General features: G+C 41.6%; 1 protein-coding gene across 1 annotated transcript in view; it reads right to left on the bottom strand.

Moving 5' to 3' along the window:
• LOC119720217 (fibrocystin-L-like) overlaps positions 1–15814 on the bottom strand; it is a 77956-nt gene extending 62142 nt beyond the window's left edge. The window contains exons 1-14 of the mRNA XM_038189819.1: positions 15699–15814; positions 14384–14437; positions 14103–14176; positions 12952–13065; positions 11841–11945; positions 10479–10611; positions 9860–10082; positions 9046–9137; positions 8055–8214; positions 7203–7311; positions 6337–6474; positions 5214–5371; positions 3531–3779; positions 375–508 (exon numbers count right to left, since the gene is read on the bottom strand). Of these exons, the coding sequence (XP_038045747.1) occupies positions 375–508; positions 3531–3779; positions 5214–5371; positions 6337–6474; positions 7203–7311; positions 8055–8214; positions 9046–9137; positions 9860–10082; positions 10479–10611; positions 11841–11945; positions 12952–13065; positions 14103–14176; positions 14384–14437; positions 15699–15718 (1763 nt within the window). The 5' untranslated portion in view covers positions 15719–15814. The remainder of the gene's footprint in view (positions 1–374; positions 509–3530; positions 3780–5213; positions 5372–6336; positions 6475–7202; positions 7312–8054; positions 8215–9045; positions 9138–9859; positions 10083–10478; positions 10612–11840; positions 11946–12951; positions 13066–14102; positions 14177–14383; positions 14438–15698) is intronic.
• Between the last annotated feature and the right edge of the window lie 2196 nt (positions 15815–18010).

Here is an 18010-nt window from a genome sequence, read left to right as displayed (position 1 = left end):
AAAGAGCTCGCTGTACATGCTTGTATTTTGCTGTATTAACGCACTGATGCCGTAGTACTGTAATGGGGACCTTTATATCAGCAATATGAAAAGAAACTTCTGAGATTTAAATTTTGGAGTTGGGATTCTTTAACGGGTACTTGGGTACCCGATTCCCATACTACCCAACCTAAGTAAGCTTAGGCCAACAATTTTTTTCTCGCAAGCCCTTGGACAACACTGAGTATACATGGTTTATAAAATACGAAGGTGAAGGGCAAACCCACTATTGAATTCACATCTCCCTGATGCAAACTCCATCTGATAAATAGTTATTGTCATTCTCATATTCATAATGTAGGTTTCGTTGATCTACTGCCAAGAGAAATACTCACGCAGTAGATGTCCAATCAATCAGTGAATTATCCACGTACGACTGCCAGTTCAACTGCTCGTTGTTGTTGTCGTCCACCCAGCGCTGTAGCAGGTTGATTCTGGACTTCATTCCACCCCGGTGGGCTAGGCAAAGCTGCCGTTCCATCCCAATTAAGTGTCAAATGGACCAAGGAAGAAATATGTGATTTTGAATATTCTGCATTCAGCTTTAGAATATCACAAGTTGCTCCTGGCAAAAGTTGCATCGACACTCGTAACTGTCACCTACTGAGGCAAAATGAGGAATGCCCCCAAAACCTTGTTTTGAGTAATCGGCACCTGAAGGCGGGTATATACATTGAAAATTCCGGTCAAAATGGATTTTTTGGGGTGTTTTTTTGGGGGGGATTTTTGGTAGCCAAGGTATCCAAGATTCACACTGTGCGTTTTTGTTGGGAAAAAGATACCCCAAAAGTGGAAAAAAACTGAAAAACCTTTTTTTCACTGCCGTTGGCGGCGCAATGCGTATCATTTTTGCAAGGCCGTTTTTCTCGAAATGAGGTCGGCGAAGTTTCAGCGGGACACTGTCAAATTTCCTGCGGCGTATTTTTGGAATGAAAAAAGCTACAGAAATATGTTTGGTATCATTGGAAAGCCAGTGATTTGCACTTTAACATGATGTACATAACTAGCTATGTACATTGCCTGCTATTGACACTGTCTCAACTCACGACATCAGTCATGTTACTCAGTTTCAAGAGCTCCTTTCTGGTAACTTCAGCTCAGCACCAATCTCTGCCAACCCTGAAGGTGCTTGGTCTAGGTTCCGTTCAGTAGTCTACAACAGTGCTGTGTCTGCCTTTGGTCGCTGCTCACGAAAGCAACCTGACTGGTTCCGGGACAGCGCGGACATACTGCTCCCTGCACTAGAGAACAAACGGTCAGCCAGAAACAAATGCCGCTTGATCAACACACGCTCCTCAAAAGCTGCCCTTCGGGCTGCCAAGAGCACTGTCCAGCGTCTTACTCGAGCAGCTTTGCAACGCTACTGGTCTCACCTAAGTGATCGCATCCAACGTTGTGCCGACTCTGGTGATCTACGCGGCTTGTACCAAGGCATTAAGGAGGCAATTGGTCCTACCCCAAAGAAATCTGCTCCTTTACTGTCGTCCACTGGTGCCATCCTCACAGACCAAACAGCACAGCTTGACCGGTGGGTAGAGCACTATAGCTCACTTTACAACAGCGATGCTGCAGTCAGTACTTCTGCAATATCTACCTTACCTCAGCTTCCCATCCTGAAAGAGCTGGACAATTCCATCACCTTGGAAGAAGTGAAACATGCCATCAACGGCTTAAAGAACAACAAGGCTCCTGGCACTGATTGCATCCCTCCAGAGGTACTTAAGAAGGGTGGTAATATCTTGGCTGCAGAGCTCCACGCTGTTCTCCTGACCTGCTGGAAATCCCAGTTAATACCACAGGATCTAAAGGATGCAAACATCATAACCCTCTACAAAAACAAAGGTAACCGACAAGACTGCAATAACTACAGAGGCATCTCACTGCTGTGCTTAGCTGGGAAGGTTTTTGCTCGAGTGCTGTTACCTCGGCTACAGGTCATTGCCAACAGAATCCTTCCCGAAAGCCAGTGTGGCTTCCGCCCATCCCGCTCCACTGTTGACATGGTGTTTTCCTTGAGACAACTCCAGGAGAAGTGTGTTGAACAGCGGCGACCTCTGTACATGGTCTTCATCGACTTGACTAAGGCCTTTGATAACGTGAGTCGTTCAGGCCTGTTTTCCATCCTAAAGCGCTTGGGCTGCCCAGATAGGCTTTTGTCTATTCTGATGTGTTTTCATGACGACATGCACGCCACAGTCCAGTTCAATGGCTCAAGATCTGCTAAGTTTGAAGTTCGTCGGGGCGTCAAGCAGGGGTGTGTACTTGCTCCTACCCTGTTTGGGATCTTTTTCTCAGCCCTGCTACACCGTGCATTTCCCGAACCATCTGGTATCCTACTTCACACACGCAGCTCCGGGAATTTCTTCGACCTGTCCCGTCTCCGTGCCAGGACGAAGATTCGGCATGTTCTCATCCGGGAACTCCTGTATGCTGACGATGCTGCCATTGTTGCCCACTCAGCAGATGAGCTTCAACATCTCTGCAACTCATTTGCCAGTGCTTGCTCGGAGTTTGGCATGATCATCAGCCTTGGCAAGACAATGGTGTTATCGCAAGGCCCAGGTCCCCCTCCCATGATCACCATCAATGGCACACCTCTGAGCGTGGTCAACAAATTTCAGTATCTGGGTTCTACAGTTACCAGCACCAACTCCCTGGATACCGAACTTGACTCCCGAATAGGTAGGGCTGCAACCACCTTTGGCCGACTCCGTGCTCGTGTTTGGGACAACCGGGCCCTTTCCATCAAGCTGAAGATCCGCATCTACGTATCCTGTGTGCTTAGTGTGCTACTCTACTGCAGTGAGTCATGGCCGACCTACCGCCGTCAGGAACGCCGACTGAACGCGTTCCATTTCCGCTGCCTACGTTCAATTCTTGGAATCTCCTGGCAAGACCGAGTCTCAAACCCTGCCATTCTTGAGCTCACAGGAGTCAACGACATGTTCACATTGCTGTCAGCTCGCCGCCTTCGTTGGTCTGGTCATGTCTGCAGACAAGAGGACGGTCGACTGCCGAAGGACATCTTCTTTGGGGAGCTGGCTCATGCTCCTCGCCCCCGTGGTCGTCCAAAACTCCGTTACAAGGATGTTCTAAAGCGTGATCTGCGAACCTTCCGAATCCCAGTCACCTCCTGGCAGACCGTGGTGCAGGACCGCACTCATTGGCGATCCGCTGTCCATCTTGGCCGCTCTGCTTCCTCTGCCGCCTATATTGCTGATTGCGAGAATCGTCGTGCAGCTAGACACCGAGCTACATCGTCGTATTCGACGGGATAGGCCACTACTACTACTAACAAATGTACCTCGTACATTTACGAGTTTGGCACTGAAAGAGTTAAAAAGAAACTGGATTGCTTTGCATGCGATTTCCAACCGAGGACCTTATCCCAATCTAGGACCCTACATATTGTCCTCTATTGTTTAAGGTCCACTCATGAATGCACATACATACTCTCCGGACACACAAATGTCTACATAAAAGGAACCTACCTTCTTGTTGTACCTGACATCAAAAGCCTTCATAGTCTTGGAGGAGCCTGGCTGCAACGTGCTGCCGGCACGGAAGATCAAGTCTGGGTTCTTGACTGAGGCACGCCCACAAAAGGGCTCCTCGTCTCTGATGATCAAATCGTCGACTTCCCCAACGGCATCACCTTCGAAGTCCTGCTCATAGAGGCCTGTGGTCTGTCCCACTTTCTCGCACTGGACACTGAATAAGTCCATGAGGGCGCTCTTGACCTGCAGGGCGTCAGGTAGAGAGACATGTGATTTTGGCTGGGATTCGAACCAGCAACCTTCAGACTGCCATGCTGGTGATCTTTGGATTTCTCTCTGATTTCATGGAGGGACAGCATGTCAATGGGCCTTATTCAATAGTTGGCCATTTTTGTCAAGTTCCCTGAATGTATGTCATTAAGTGTTGACTGTTCAATGGGATGGCGCCAGACTATTTATGCCGGCACAATGCAGCCATATTTTACTGTCTTTTTTTTTTTTTTAATCTGGCTTTAAACATTAGGGAATTTTTAATTACAAATTTAAAATTATTCACTGAAGCAGACTGGAATTAATTAGTAATTAACTACTTTCATTTCTCCTCGAAAGTTCCAAAAATTAAGATTTTACCTCACTTTCAATTCAATATGGCCGACTCTTGAATAAGGCCCATACTTGTGGGCAAGTAAAATATGAACAGCAATCGCAGACGTTTCAAATAATGGAGTGAGAGCATGATTTTATGGGTATGCTTGGACAGAAGAGGTTCACAAAGTGCTGTGGTCTGGCAGGCTAGTGTTGAACTCATCTGGATTATTATTCTCTGCACATTTTGGGTTCAACTCTAGCCCTGTGGGATTGTAGCTACTGTGTCAAGGGCAAGACGCTTTGCAACTAATTGCTTCTATCCAACCCAGGAGTTCAATGGGTACCAATGAGGACAGAGATGGTTATTGTGTTTGAAAAAGCTGTGCGAGCCTTAGCATCATCTGGCGGGCAGAAAGGGTGGATCCAGAACTAATTTTGGGGGACAAGGTGGGGGGGGGGGGGACAAGGTGGGGGGGGGGGACTGGGCTGGATCTCATTTGATGCTAGGGGCGCTCTTTTCCCCTTTTCTTAATTCTCAAAATCTATGGAAAAAAGGGACAACTCAAAACAAGTTGTCTTCGCTCATCTTCTGGTAAAATACTACCAAAAAAACCCCACCCTAAAAAAACACACACAGATCTTTATCATGACTTCAGTATATAACTTGCGCTTGATTTTCCCCCTTTTTTACCAGCTGGTTTTAAACACTTTATTCCTGCACCGCTGCGTTCAGCGCCACATCACGCAGAATGCGCTGCGCGCACCAATCTCCATAAAAGGACATTTTTTTGCACTATGCATGCGAGGCACATGCTTGTACCATATACATGGCCAAAGGGGCGTTTATTGATATCGGAGGGAGGGCATGATTGCATGGGTATCCTTTGTACCTCAAAGCATGAGGTACAATTGTTGAACAAAGGCGTTCGTAATTTGTGCATTTTTGACTTGTTTTGATAAAGGATTTTATGAATGGAAATAAATATGTGTTTGGCCAGATAATGGCCTTAGTTGAAGGCGAGGGCTATTTATCCCCAACCAGGCCCGTACCTGGTTTTAAGCATGCTTGATCCCTTAATGTTAACTGACCTCTTCAGCTGTCGAGCTTGAGGACAAATCTGTGGTAGCAGTCCCTTCCACGAGGATGTTGAAACTGCTCAGATCGACGGGAGTGAAGGACACAGTCTTGCTAATGGTAATGTCTAGGCTCGTGTCGTCCTTCACCACTTTCAACAGTGGGATATTGTCTAGACAAAAAAATGAGATTGGCAGACAGATGGAAGTGATTCATTATTCCAAACTCTCACCCAGATTTTGCCCCCCCCCCCGATTTACCCAAGTGCCCCTCTTGCGGACATAAATGTGGCCCTCGAGCACAAATGTGCCCCCTCGAGATGAAAAAAAAAACTTGCCATAAAATTTCGGATAATTTGTTTTCAGTATTATAGAGAGTTCTGATATGAACGAGGAATATAAAAACCAAGCCCCAAAACCCTCACAATGCACCCTGAAAATGGGCACATAATGCATATAGTTTGCATAATGGCCGGTTTTGAAGAGCGTCCCCCCCCCCCCCCGGCACTATTTGAATTTACGGAGGCCAAGGTGAAAAAAGATGTGTCGACACAAAAAATGCTGGAACGCTGCTGCACCGATGGAAGATGCCTTTTACTGGGCCCCTTTTTGGTGATGCCCCCCAGTTTGAAAATCGTTCCGCCGCCGCTGGCATCCAGTCCCCTGAATAGACTTCCATTTCTTCCTCAATCCTACAAAATCCTCCAAAACAATTTTGTGGATTTTGAAAGATCTGGCTGGTAAGAGTAGTATTCAAAAAAAATGAGAGGCACAGCAATCACTAAATAATAAGACATAAATTCAGTCATTCTTACAAGACAACCCATTGGATGTAACTAAAGACATTACTGTACAGTAAGTTCACCCACTGGCATCCAAAATTGCAGAATTTCAGTAAGGATCAAGCAGAATATATTAAGATTGCTAATAGTTGCTGACATGTCTGACAATAGAACTGTGTGTATATGTGATTTTGAGACAGTGGACGTAGTGTTAGATGCCTGCTGTTAACATTACACCTCTGTATTGAATCCTTGTTTTATAATAACCAAAATAGGTTCATAAAGTTCATAAAATCAAAAGCAATTTAATTTTTCTTCCGCAGCTAGGATTGAAGAGGAGCAGAAACGTATCTTACTCTGGGTTGACTGGAACTCTACACTATAGGTATTGGTGTCACTGTCGGTTGTCATGGTTACACTGACTGCATCCGGACTAACGAGGAGATTCAGTGCCGTCTCCATTTGTTCTGCAGTTGATGACGTGCTCAACTCACCTACGATGAAAACATGGAGCAAAATAAAAAGAGAATGGTATAAAAGCTGATCATTCCTAATCACATCAATCTCACTGAGTGACTTAGAGGTACAGTCAATTATTTGTAATTTGTGCATTTTGTTCGTTTGAGGCAACAAAAGGGCTCAAAATCTAAAGAAGGGTGCTGAACAACTAACCTGATGAAATTCAGCTCAGCTTCAGCTGTATATTTCGAGAAACACAACATTCTAGGATCTCGATTTCAAATCAAAAGTTGCTGAATCATGTTTTGAATTGGGCCTGAATTCAGCGTCCGAAACACGTTCTCACTTTAATTAGCTGACTGCAGCTACGCGATGTCATGCGTGGATCCGATGAATTATAGCAACCGCGCGCGCGTGTGTCATGTCAATGCTTGCGCACGCTTCGCCGGATAAAAAACAAACTACTAATGGAAATTTCCAACGGTGACTCTTTAGACACATCGTTGGAAAGGCCTTCTTTCATTGTTTTCTTCAAAATGACAGCTTGCCAGAATGAATAATTTCAAAGATAGTTGTGAAAAGAGGGCAGGCTTTTGATTTGTGAATGGAACTTATAAAATATAAGGTGTCCTAAACTACACAATTTCCGTAAAAAGTTTGAGTTTCCCATTGTAAAAAAATGCAAGTGTGCCAAATCTTATCCTACTAGCATGAGTTTAAAACCATGTCAGTCTCTTTGTAAACTCTCGAATGCTGTGTATACCTGTGAGCAGTTGGCCAAACTGTAGCTTGTAGTTGCAACTGGTGGAACAAGTCGAGGTCTTAACGACAACCTGCTGCACCTCATATGTAGCGCCCTCTACTGTCAATGTCTGAAACACATTTTAATTAACGAGACGATCCTCTTTGGGTTTTTCAAAGCTGTTGTCAAGTCTGCTACATGTCAATCACAAATGGAATCACAAGCAAAATCACCAGTCACAAGCTAAAACACTTATTTTGGATAATTTCATTTGAAATTCTTTTCATGAAAAAAATACTTGATTAAAAATACATCAAGCTTTACATGCCATTTTTATTGAAGACAATGTAGTCTGCACTTTTTCAACCTTTTCAACTATCCTAATTTTGTTCAACCTCCGTTGGAGTTGGTGAGTATTCTTATGAACTAGAAGGAAAAAATTGCAACATCCATGTTTTGGACTTCCTTTGCTTGAAATTACCATCATTAACTACAAACTCTACTTCAATGTGAACTATGGTGGCATCTTATATAAAGAACTTGGAATAGTGGGGCAAAATTAAAAACATAGTCAAAATAAATTAAACTTCTACTTTCATAATGAGGAAAATGTGTTACATGAAAAATCACATTCAGGAAAAAAGCTGTTAAAAAATATTTGTAAATAATATTTCTTATAAAGCACACATAGAGCCTATCCAGCAGTATTGGTGCTCAAAACGGTATGTCATTGAACAATGAATGATAAAATTAAATGTTATTCATTAAGAAAAAAGTACCAAAACTATAACGTGAGTTACTGCTCACTTTTGAAACTTTATTAGCACATGTACGATTTCTCACTTTTCTGACCAAATGCTGAAGAATTCCTACCTGACTTTCCAACACCACAACCGACTCCGTTTTGATCCTCTGCACCTCATTCTTGGCGTATGTGGTGTCGTCCTTATTCACGGGCACGTCAAAGAACACGACACCGATTTTGAGGAAATCGTTGCCTGCATTTTCCTCGTACACAGCTTCCAGGTAGTAGCTTGAACAAAATTGTAGTAGAACAAATCATAAATAATGCAATTTAGCACATTGTGTAGCTGCATTTTTGTGACGATATTGGCAATCCATTATAGACAGATATGCCTGGTCACAGTTTGATGTTTTAAACTTGTTAAGACGGAAAGGTGATTGGGTAGTCTGAGTATCACCCGTTATCAACAGAGCCAAGTCTCCTATATAACGTCTGATATGTCAAAGCATGCAGATTTATGCGATCTCGCGCCTCAGCCAATCGGAGTCGACTTTACTCAATTGTGACGTCATTTCATTCCCAAAAATATGCTCACTGAAAACATCTGTGAGACCTGCCTTGTACTGACACAACAAATCACAAAAGAAAAGAAAATTAGGACAGCAAAATATCCAAAATTTTGGAAACTTTTTTGTGCTGAAATAGCTGTATGATTGAGGGTTTCTGCCTGAAATGACATCACACTTTTGCTCATGAATACTGAAATTTGCCTTAGCATAAAAAACAAAAAAGGACTAAAATACCCTTGAAAACGGCAAAATGAAAATTGAAAATAAGGTTAAATGGGACACAAATAAAGGTGCATTATCAAGGATTGCCACATTACATTGAATGGGCCCTTTAAACTGACGATTATTTCACCTTCTCTATTTCTCTCTCTCTACGTCTATTCAGGATTTCAAGTTGTAATGTCTGTGCAATTTGAGGACTCCTTGGCTCAATATGGCAGAATTATTCACAACATAAATAAATATAGTTTGTTCTGCTTTTCGTGACGGGAGTTTTTTTCACAATGTGTTGATTAAAAAATTTTTTTTAACAAATGCTTATAACATTCACCTCTGATTAGCTGTGAGTTGGATTTTGTCTGACGCTTGTTGTTTATTTGCCTCCCAGTCACTGGTATATTGATTGAGAATTGCTATTTGCTCCTGGAGAAAAAAAAATCATTTAGCCCATTAGAACAATCCTTGTATGTCATAAAATGACCTTACCAAAAAACGAGGCGACATATTAATTTCCTTTTTTACTAATTTGTGCCATTAATCAACCCAGATATAAATCTAAAAATATTTTATTTTCTTTCATCTCGTAAATCAGTGCATTGCGGGATTTAGACAAGGTCTGTGCCTGCTTGTGTGCTAAGATTTATACGAACTTAAAAAATACTGCCCACTATTTCCAAGGTTTACCCTGAAAAAAAAAAGTTTTTTAAATTGCTATTTTTAAGCTAGCACTACAAAAGTTATTAAGTTTTGAATCTAACGTGTAAGGAAAAACATCTGTCCACGTTTAGTTACGGAATAATTACATTACAAATTTTGACCATTTGCAGCCCGACAATAATTCGTTTCAAGCTGGGTAGACTGGTCCCTGCCAACTATTAGAATCAATAATGCAGGGACCGGGAATAAGTCTACTCACAGGGCAGATTTGTTTGTGTTGCAAAAGCAAAAAAAGACAGACCTTTTTTTCTAAAAGATTACAGACGCCCAAAAAAGACAAGTCGAAGAAATTTTTCTTTTGGTTAAAATAAAACATACAAGTTGAATCTAAGTCAGGAGGAAAAAACATATCAAATTTACAAACACTTCTTCAACAATAATGATTATATAAAAAATCCCTTCTGCTTTAAAAATACTAACTTAATTACCTTGTCATTAGGATCACCAGTTTTACTGAGATAGAGCCTAGCATAATCGTCTGCTACAATTTTGAACTGGTAGTTGCCGGTGCGAGGCGGCACGAACAGTCCCCTCAGCCGACCCACGAAATGGTCTTCCTCCCCAAATTGGTGCTCTTCAGGGGAGCGCGCTTCCAGAACCGTCATGAAGTTGTAGTCCGCTGCGCTGGTGTCCCACACTGCTTCATCAAGCCTTTTAAGGTAAAGGACATACTTAAAAATGACAGAGCTGCGGTCAAATCTTCACAAGTGTTTTTTTTTCAAATTTTTTGGGAGTTAAATTTGTTACAAAAATTTTGCCCAAACTGTTTGGCTGCAGAAACAAATTGGATTTTTTTGGGGGGGGGGGTGGACTATTTGACGTTGGTGGTGCCACTTACACCCCTATTATACTACTTGAAAATAGGCCACATTCATTGCACCAAGGTCAAATCGTGGGACTAAAAAAAAAAAAAAAAAAAATTACAACCTCTCTGGGGGGCTCAAGCCCCCCGAGCCCCCCTTGGGTGCACCACTGCTGCACCGCATGTTAATTGACATTGATTACAAATGCAAATTATAAAAATAGAAGGGATAAAATGCAGCTTACGATACAGTAGTCTCGTTCCAGACTTCATACAACATTCCTGTGTCCCCCGGATAAACACTCTGGTTAGCCGCAGCTGGGCCTGTCACACACTTTATCTCTGTTGAAGTGATGTTTGAGATCTCACACGGAACACCTGTATCAAAAAAACACACACTTGCTCCATTACATATGGTATCCATTGTTGGACACGTTCCTTAACTCACAAAAAAACACAAACAATTGTTTTGACAACAAAAGGCAATAACGACAATTAAAAAGTTTACTTCCAAAAAGCAAAATATCCATTTGAAAAAAAGTGGGGAAAAATGCACGTTTATCAAAGTTTAAAGAATAAAAACAATATAACAGCTGTGTTTAAACTTCATTTTTCAAAGACTTCTTACTTATTATTTCTCATTCATAAATACCTAAGACACTGGTTTACCCATTCCTATTGGTCGAGAGCCCGCCACGTAGCCGGTCTTAAATGGTTGATAAAACACCGACTGGCTGGTCTTAAACACTTTTCCAGTGTCACATGAATTTTAGACTCCTATGAAACCCAGTCCCTTTTACCCTTTTATTGGTTGAACATTCGCAATCCTCACCTAGGCATGCACAATACTACCCATCAGTCAGTATTTGATAGTCCTAAATTCACGCTACACTGGCACAGCTGCATTCTGTACCACAATGTACACCAATCTATTAAGGAGTTGTTTACGACTACTCGCGAGAGGCCAATACCATAACATAGCTAGAGGTGTGTTTAAAAAAAAACATGAAGAGAAACTTCAAAAACGTCGGTGAAGGGCAAAACCTAATTTGACTTATATCACCCCGACGCAAAATTCCATCTTATAATAGTTTATGCGGTACCCGCTGCTATGTACATCAGATTCGAACCGGCCAACCGATCCCGTTAGCTCGGTGGTCGAGTGGTTAGACATCTGCACTAGAAAGCAGGAGGTCGTGGGTTCGAGTCCCACCCGAGTGATTTTTTCCAACTTTCACTCGGGAGGTAACACACTGAATATACAGTGTTTAAAAACGTCGGTGAAGGGCAAAACCTAATTTGACTTATATCACCCCGACGCAAAATTCCATCTTATAATGAAGAGAAACTGTTAAACAAAATCGTTGGAAAGTTATAATTTTGGACTTGTTTCGACTTTTTGACCAAAAAAGTATTTATGAATGGAAATAAATGTGTCCTGGGCCGGTACTAAACAAGTCCGTTTAAGACTGACTAGCCGGGGGCCTGGTCGCCAATAATATCCCTCCCCTTTGGCTCGAGCTACTATCAACCTCCATTCCCCCAGCTGCTCTTAAATGGACTTGTTGAAGACCTGCAAGCACACATTTGTTCCCTCATTCACATACCGCCAACCAGCACAGACGCAGCATATCCATCAAAGTATTTTCCAGTGATAGTCAGCAAGGTGCCCCCTTCCAGGCTTCCAACTTGTGGTTCAACATTCAAAATATCTGTGCAAGAGCAAAAGGAGACAAACAAGAAATAAACAGAGCAGAAATAAAAGTGTTTTTTAATTTTTAAAAACATATTTATGGAGTGCAACACGCAGTTTGGATAGACAGGCAGGCAGACAAACAGACTTGTGATAGACTTGTGATGGACTTTGCCAAGTGGTCAAAACGCACCCTCTCCTGTTCTTCCATGAAGTCCATGACCCATGACAAAGTTTAGCTAATATTATAATCTGTCCTATTAATTTTAATAATTGCTTTATTAGTGTAATGGTACCACTAAGGAGACACTTTATCGTAATTTCATCGCACGATGGGAGATATCGGTCATTAGGGAGACATTTTCATGTCTCCCTAATGTCACAGCCCCCCTTTAGAGGCTCAATTTTATTGCCCATATTAGGTTATATTTGTTGCTCGTGGTCTATAAAACATACTGAAATTCGTGGAAAAATGAAAAGGGAATGTTGGGTTAGGGCACATTTAAGTTTGAAAAATTGTGTGCACAAGTCTATGGGGATGTCTCCCAAATGTCCAATCCAGGGTGATTATTATTTTCATATCATTTCAAACCCAAAAGAAATGGCAAATAATGCTGATACGTGTATTAGTTCTGATAAAACAAATGAAAAGGCAGTAGAACTGTGCAGATTCACTAAGACCTGATATAAAAATAGACGGAACCATTAACTGTGCTCATTTGTAACAAGATGTGTGCATGTCCAATGCCACAATGACCAAGCCACATGATTTATATGTAAGACCACACGTTAAATTTTGTTGGGTTTTTGACTGCGCCGTGATTGGTCAACACCTCATGGGGCGGGACTTAATGCATCGGTAGCTATTCGAGACATAGGTCAGTGTTGAAGTCAGTGTTGACCCACTGACCAATCACGGCTTCCCTCTGGGATGAATATTCATGAAGAAGGAACTAACTTTTTCTACTGGCTTTAATACATAGGATACAACATTTAACCTTCCTCCCTCTGAGGATGACACTCACCAGCATGGGTCTGGAAGTGGTAGAGCTCATTCTTGCCACTCACACGGAGGGCGTCTGATTTACTCAAGGAACGGCCATAGCTGTCTGACACCAGGTAGGACAGTGTCTGAGAGGCTGATAAATAATGTAATTATGACAAGTGTTGAATTCATAGGCTACAAAATAAAGTGCTAAGATGTACCAAAAACATGTAATCCAAAAATGACAACTGGGTATTATAAAAACAAGTATGAGTGCACAATATAAAGCTCTGGCCATCTTGCATGCAAGTCTTCCATGAAATGTAAGAATTGTGCATACAAGCCCAGGCCACTGTCCGAATGTGAAAATCACGCTGCGCTATGTACCACGTGACTAACATTACTGCACATATTTTGCCTCCAATTACAAAATGTTCATAAACAACTTACTAACAAGTTTTGTTATTTATTTTGTTTGCTTTTAAAAAAAAATTGAAAATTAAAATTTGGTAGGTTTGGTTATGTTTCCCATAATTATGTTTCCCATGGTTATGTTTCCCATTGGTTTATTTTCTAGGGACAGACATATGCAAAATAAATGCGCATGCGCATCGATCAAAACAAAGCCGGTCTTTCAAAAACTTTTGGCAAGAGTGCATTTACAAGGACAGACAGACAGACAGACAGACAGACAGACCCACCGACTACCAAGTGTCATGAAGAAGCTCCTGCTAGAACTTAAAAAGTCAAAAAAACAATTAATGGGTTTTGGCCCGTCTCAATTCATATCTAGGACAAGTTCCGGACAAGTTGCGGGTAGAGTCATTCACTTTGTCCAGAAGAAGCTTTGCATTTGTCCAAGATATGTTCTGGTGAAAGTTTCATTAGCAACTGCTTGACTCACCAATACTGATAACTTCATTACGGGAAGATTGCGGAGAAGTTGTTCAGAATCCTGCAACTTAGACCCGATACAATATCCGCAATGCCAGGATATGAATTGAGAGTAGGACAGGCCCTTAGTATATTAAAATTATGAACTTGAACACTTTTAATATGGCTTATAAACTTGTGCTCGAAAGAGTTTGTTTTTGAAGCCAGTTATTTACCAAAGATTTTGCATGTAGTTAAATACTTGACTCCTTAGCAATACTAACATTCAATTCTTACATTTGTTGTTTTCATACTCACCGACATATGTTCCTTTTGGAGCACATTCAATGACCCCCTTACTGCCGTTTGGATCATCCAGGGCAATTTTATACCTACATGCGTAAGACAAGAAGATGTCAGAAATAAAAAAAAAAAATGAATTAGCTCAGGGCTAAAATTTATAAAAGGGTTTTCAAATTTAGACCATTGATGATAGCTCTTGAAGTGTATCATCAGACCTGATATTTTCTTCTTTGCAGAAAGTCTCACTTTTTGTCATAATTCATTTCACTTTTATTGTAACGTTAAATTTAGCTTACAGTTCATCGGTTGCTGGATCAAAGGGGTCACATGCATAATTTCCCCAGTAGACCCTACAAGTAAAAGAAAATAAATTGGGGTTATTCATATGCACAGAATATCAGGCCCGTACGCTGGAGGGGTGGGGTTTTGATTTGTTTTGAATTCCCCACTCAATGAGGAGTGAGTCCGCTCTAGTGCAATTGGTTTTTAATAATATTCTCATGACAGTCTTGCTAATGGCCTCGTGATAGCCAAACTGCAGCCAAACGGAACTAAAATTTGATGAACATATACGTGTAGCACTTTGGGTGCTGTTCAAATCTGACGATTTTGAACACTGTGACACAATAGTGTAAATATACCCCAAACCAAGCTGATGGGTGTGTCCGTGTTTTGTGCACAGACGGAAATTATTACCAGTATAATTTTGTTTGGTGTCAGAGCAGGGGTTGGGGTGGCATTATATTTAATGAATTTCTAGGGGAATTTTTTTTGTTTGGACCGAGCTTGGTTTTTTTACACCCAAAACACCCCCCCCCCCCCAGATCCATGCCTGGTGTTACCATTCAGCACTCCGTCTCAATTATCACTGAGTTTCAAAAGCATTATATATGGAGCTACAATCCTGGCCAAATCCTGGCCAAATCTCTGCATTTGAAAAACTTAATTTCTACCCAAAGAAACTGTTCAAAAATACAAAAATGGTGATATTTATATTAGAATTGAGAGAAGTCTGCTAAGGTTGAAAAGGTCATTTATGAATGATAAAAAACACTCTTGACGCTATTTTGATGGAAAGTAAAGAGGGGCCCGTAACTACACAATTGCCATTTTTGTGTGTGTTTTTGGTCATATTCTGTTCGTGGAGATGGAAAGAATATTACAACCTGACGCTGTTTTTCTCTTCATATTTTATCTCAATGAAGGTCAGTAAGTGCAAAAATGATGATAAGACATGAATCTGAGACTGTGAAATATTTCCAATTTTGTAAAAAAAATTCTTGACTCTCCATCGACTTTGTACACAACCACTGAAGTAGCATCAGGTTGCCCCATTCTTTCCGTGGACTCGTGGAGATTCCCCAATAGTCGTTTTCGATGTTCAGATTTAGTTTCAGTTGTTCCATTCTATCCAAATGACAGCCGAATGGAAACTCCTCCTACGGCCTACTACATCCCAGCATCTGTTGTGTGTTAGTGTTTAAATAGTGTTACTGAGCATGATGAGGCTAGGACTAGTATGAGCATAATTTAAGGAAAATCTACTGAAAGTGAAACTAAACTTGTCCAGTATAAAAAGCAGAAAATATTAGCGCCGCCAGCCACACACACCTGCAACCTATATATCCCATAACGGGGGATTGCTTGCAGTATTGATCCAGATCTTCGAAAGTACTAACACCGGTGTCGCCGAGTTGTCAAGACCACGTGTTGATATGACTGCCATCTTGGACAAACCAAAAAGTCAGAAATAACCCGAGAGGGCGCAATACCCCCTTTCACATCACGAGGCGAGGATGAGCGGATTAGGTGAATTCATACGTGGAAAAAGCGGATGTCATTTTGCTCTCCCTGTGCCTTTAGTTTCACCCCGAAAAGTAGATTTTAATTTTTTTATTTTTTTTTTGTAGAAATGCAAAACAACATTTATTCAATTATTTCAACATTGAATGAGACATCGAACGAAAATTAAGGGTGGGTTATCACTGCAGCGGCGGCGGAACGGTTTTCAAACTGGGGAGGGGGGGGGGGGATAACCCAAAAGGGGCAGTCGTTCCAAAGGCATGGCGCAGCAGCGTAGGGGGGGGGGGGGGGGGTAGGGGGGTTTATCTTCCAAAATAGGGGGCACTCTTGATAACCGGCCATTACGCAAATACGCATTATGTGCCCGTTTTCAGGGCGCATATTACAAGGTTTTTGGGGCTGGGTTTCCATATTCCTCGTTCATATATATATTTGAACTCTCTATACCATTTTGAGAAATGGTTAAAATTAAACATGCAAATTAAAAATTCTTTGAGAGAAAACAATCCACTTTTAATAAGAGCACATGGTACATGGGCGTCGACAGGATTTTTTTCCGGGGGGGGGGGCAAAGTACATTGCATGTACCTTTGCAGGTAAAACGTGCTCGTGCGAGCGTAATGTGTTGTAAACTCGTGCGCCTGATGTCCAAGCGAGCGAACGAGTTTCCCAAATCGTGCAAACGATTTCCCAATCGTGCAAACGAATTAAAATCGTGCGAACGAATTACAATCGTGCGAACGAATTAAAATCTTGCGAACGATTTCACAATCTTGCGAACGATTTCCCGAATCGTGCAAACGAATTCCCAAATCGTGCGACCGAATTCTCAAATCGTGCGAACGATTTCCCAAATCGTTTGGCGAAGCGGCTCTGCGAATCTGAAGTCCAAGAGGATGTTTGGACTTAAGGCCTACTCTTCTTCGAAGTCCCTTTTGACCTTTATTCGTTCATCTTCCAAAGCCAGGGAGAATTAATGCTATAAAAGAAGTCTATAATAAATCCATGTTTCCTAGAATGGCTCCCTAATAGTTCGGAGGCCAAACTATGGTACATATAGGCAAATAGTCATGGGGGTGGAGTGGGTGGGTTGGGTTGGGGTTGAACCGTAATATAACCGACAACCGCCGGAGCCGGTTATGAGGTGAATGTACAAATGGCGGGCACAGTTATATTCTGCGATGCATCTCGGTTTGATTATGAGGACAGGACAGTATTGCAAAAGTAGGCCTATTGCAACTCCAATATTGATACTGCAGCGGCAAGGAACGTATGGTATGCCGCCTGAAAAGTCCAGGCCTTACCTTAATATCTGGGTTTGTCCTTCGAGATTTTCATCTTCCGGCTTCGGAGTGGGATCGTAAATATCCGTGAATATTTGCCCGCGAATGGAAAGCTTGGTTCCTATCAAATAGAAACATTTGGTTTTTTTTAAACTAAGGAAAATCAGCTTGCAATGCAATATGAAAACGTACTAGTAAAGTAAATACCATCAAAACGGCTTTACATTAACTAAAACTGCAGAGGCTGAGGCGTAAACATGGATATATAAAAATCAAACAACAACTATTTCGAAATGATAGACATATGCCTATAAATATAGGACTAAATGTGGTGAAGGCGCAAAAAATGTAGTGTAAATGACAAAATGAAATGAAGGAGTCGTATCAAGTCACTCCATGACTACAATCCTTGAATTCGGGGGATCCAGGGCCCGTTTATTACAATCTTCATGTCCCTCCAAAATGCACGCCCACAATCTACAGGAAACACGAAACTACTACAATGAATCACACTATGGCATCATCTTGAGAAAGAAAAAAAGGAGACTGAATGACGCTGATTGTATGTATGGATGTTAGCCGATGGAGTTTGTTTTTACTTAACTAATAAAGGGCACTGATTGCTTGGAAAACGAACAAAAACAGCGCGTGATAATAGACAGTATTCGCAAGCACAATCACTCCCAATCCTAACATATCAGCCTACTCAAGAAACAGCATCTTCAACTCTCCTCAGTCTCCTGACGATGACAAGAGCAGGCTAGTCGAAATGTTGAGACTAAAGACAAATTCTTTTAGAACTTAAAGCAGGACTTTTTTATTAGAACAAAAACTTCT

Source organism: Patiria miniata, unplaced genomic scaffold (genome assembly GCF_015706575.1).
Source record: "Patiria miniata isolate m_02_andy unplaced genomic scaffold, ASM1570657v1 HiC_scaffold_9, whole genome shotgun sequence".
NCBI classification, from domain to species: domain Eukaryota; kingdom Metazoa; phylum Echinodermata; class Asteroidea; order Valvatida; family Asterinidae; genus Patiria; species Patiria miniata.
Note: the sequence above shows the minus strand (reverse complement) of the source record. Positions and strands in the feature narration are given on the sequence as shown.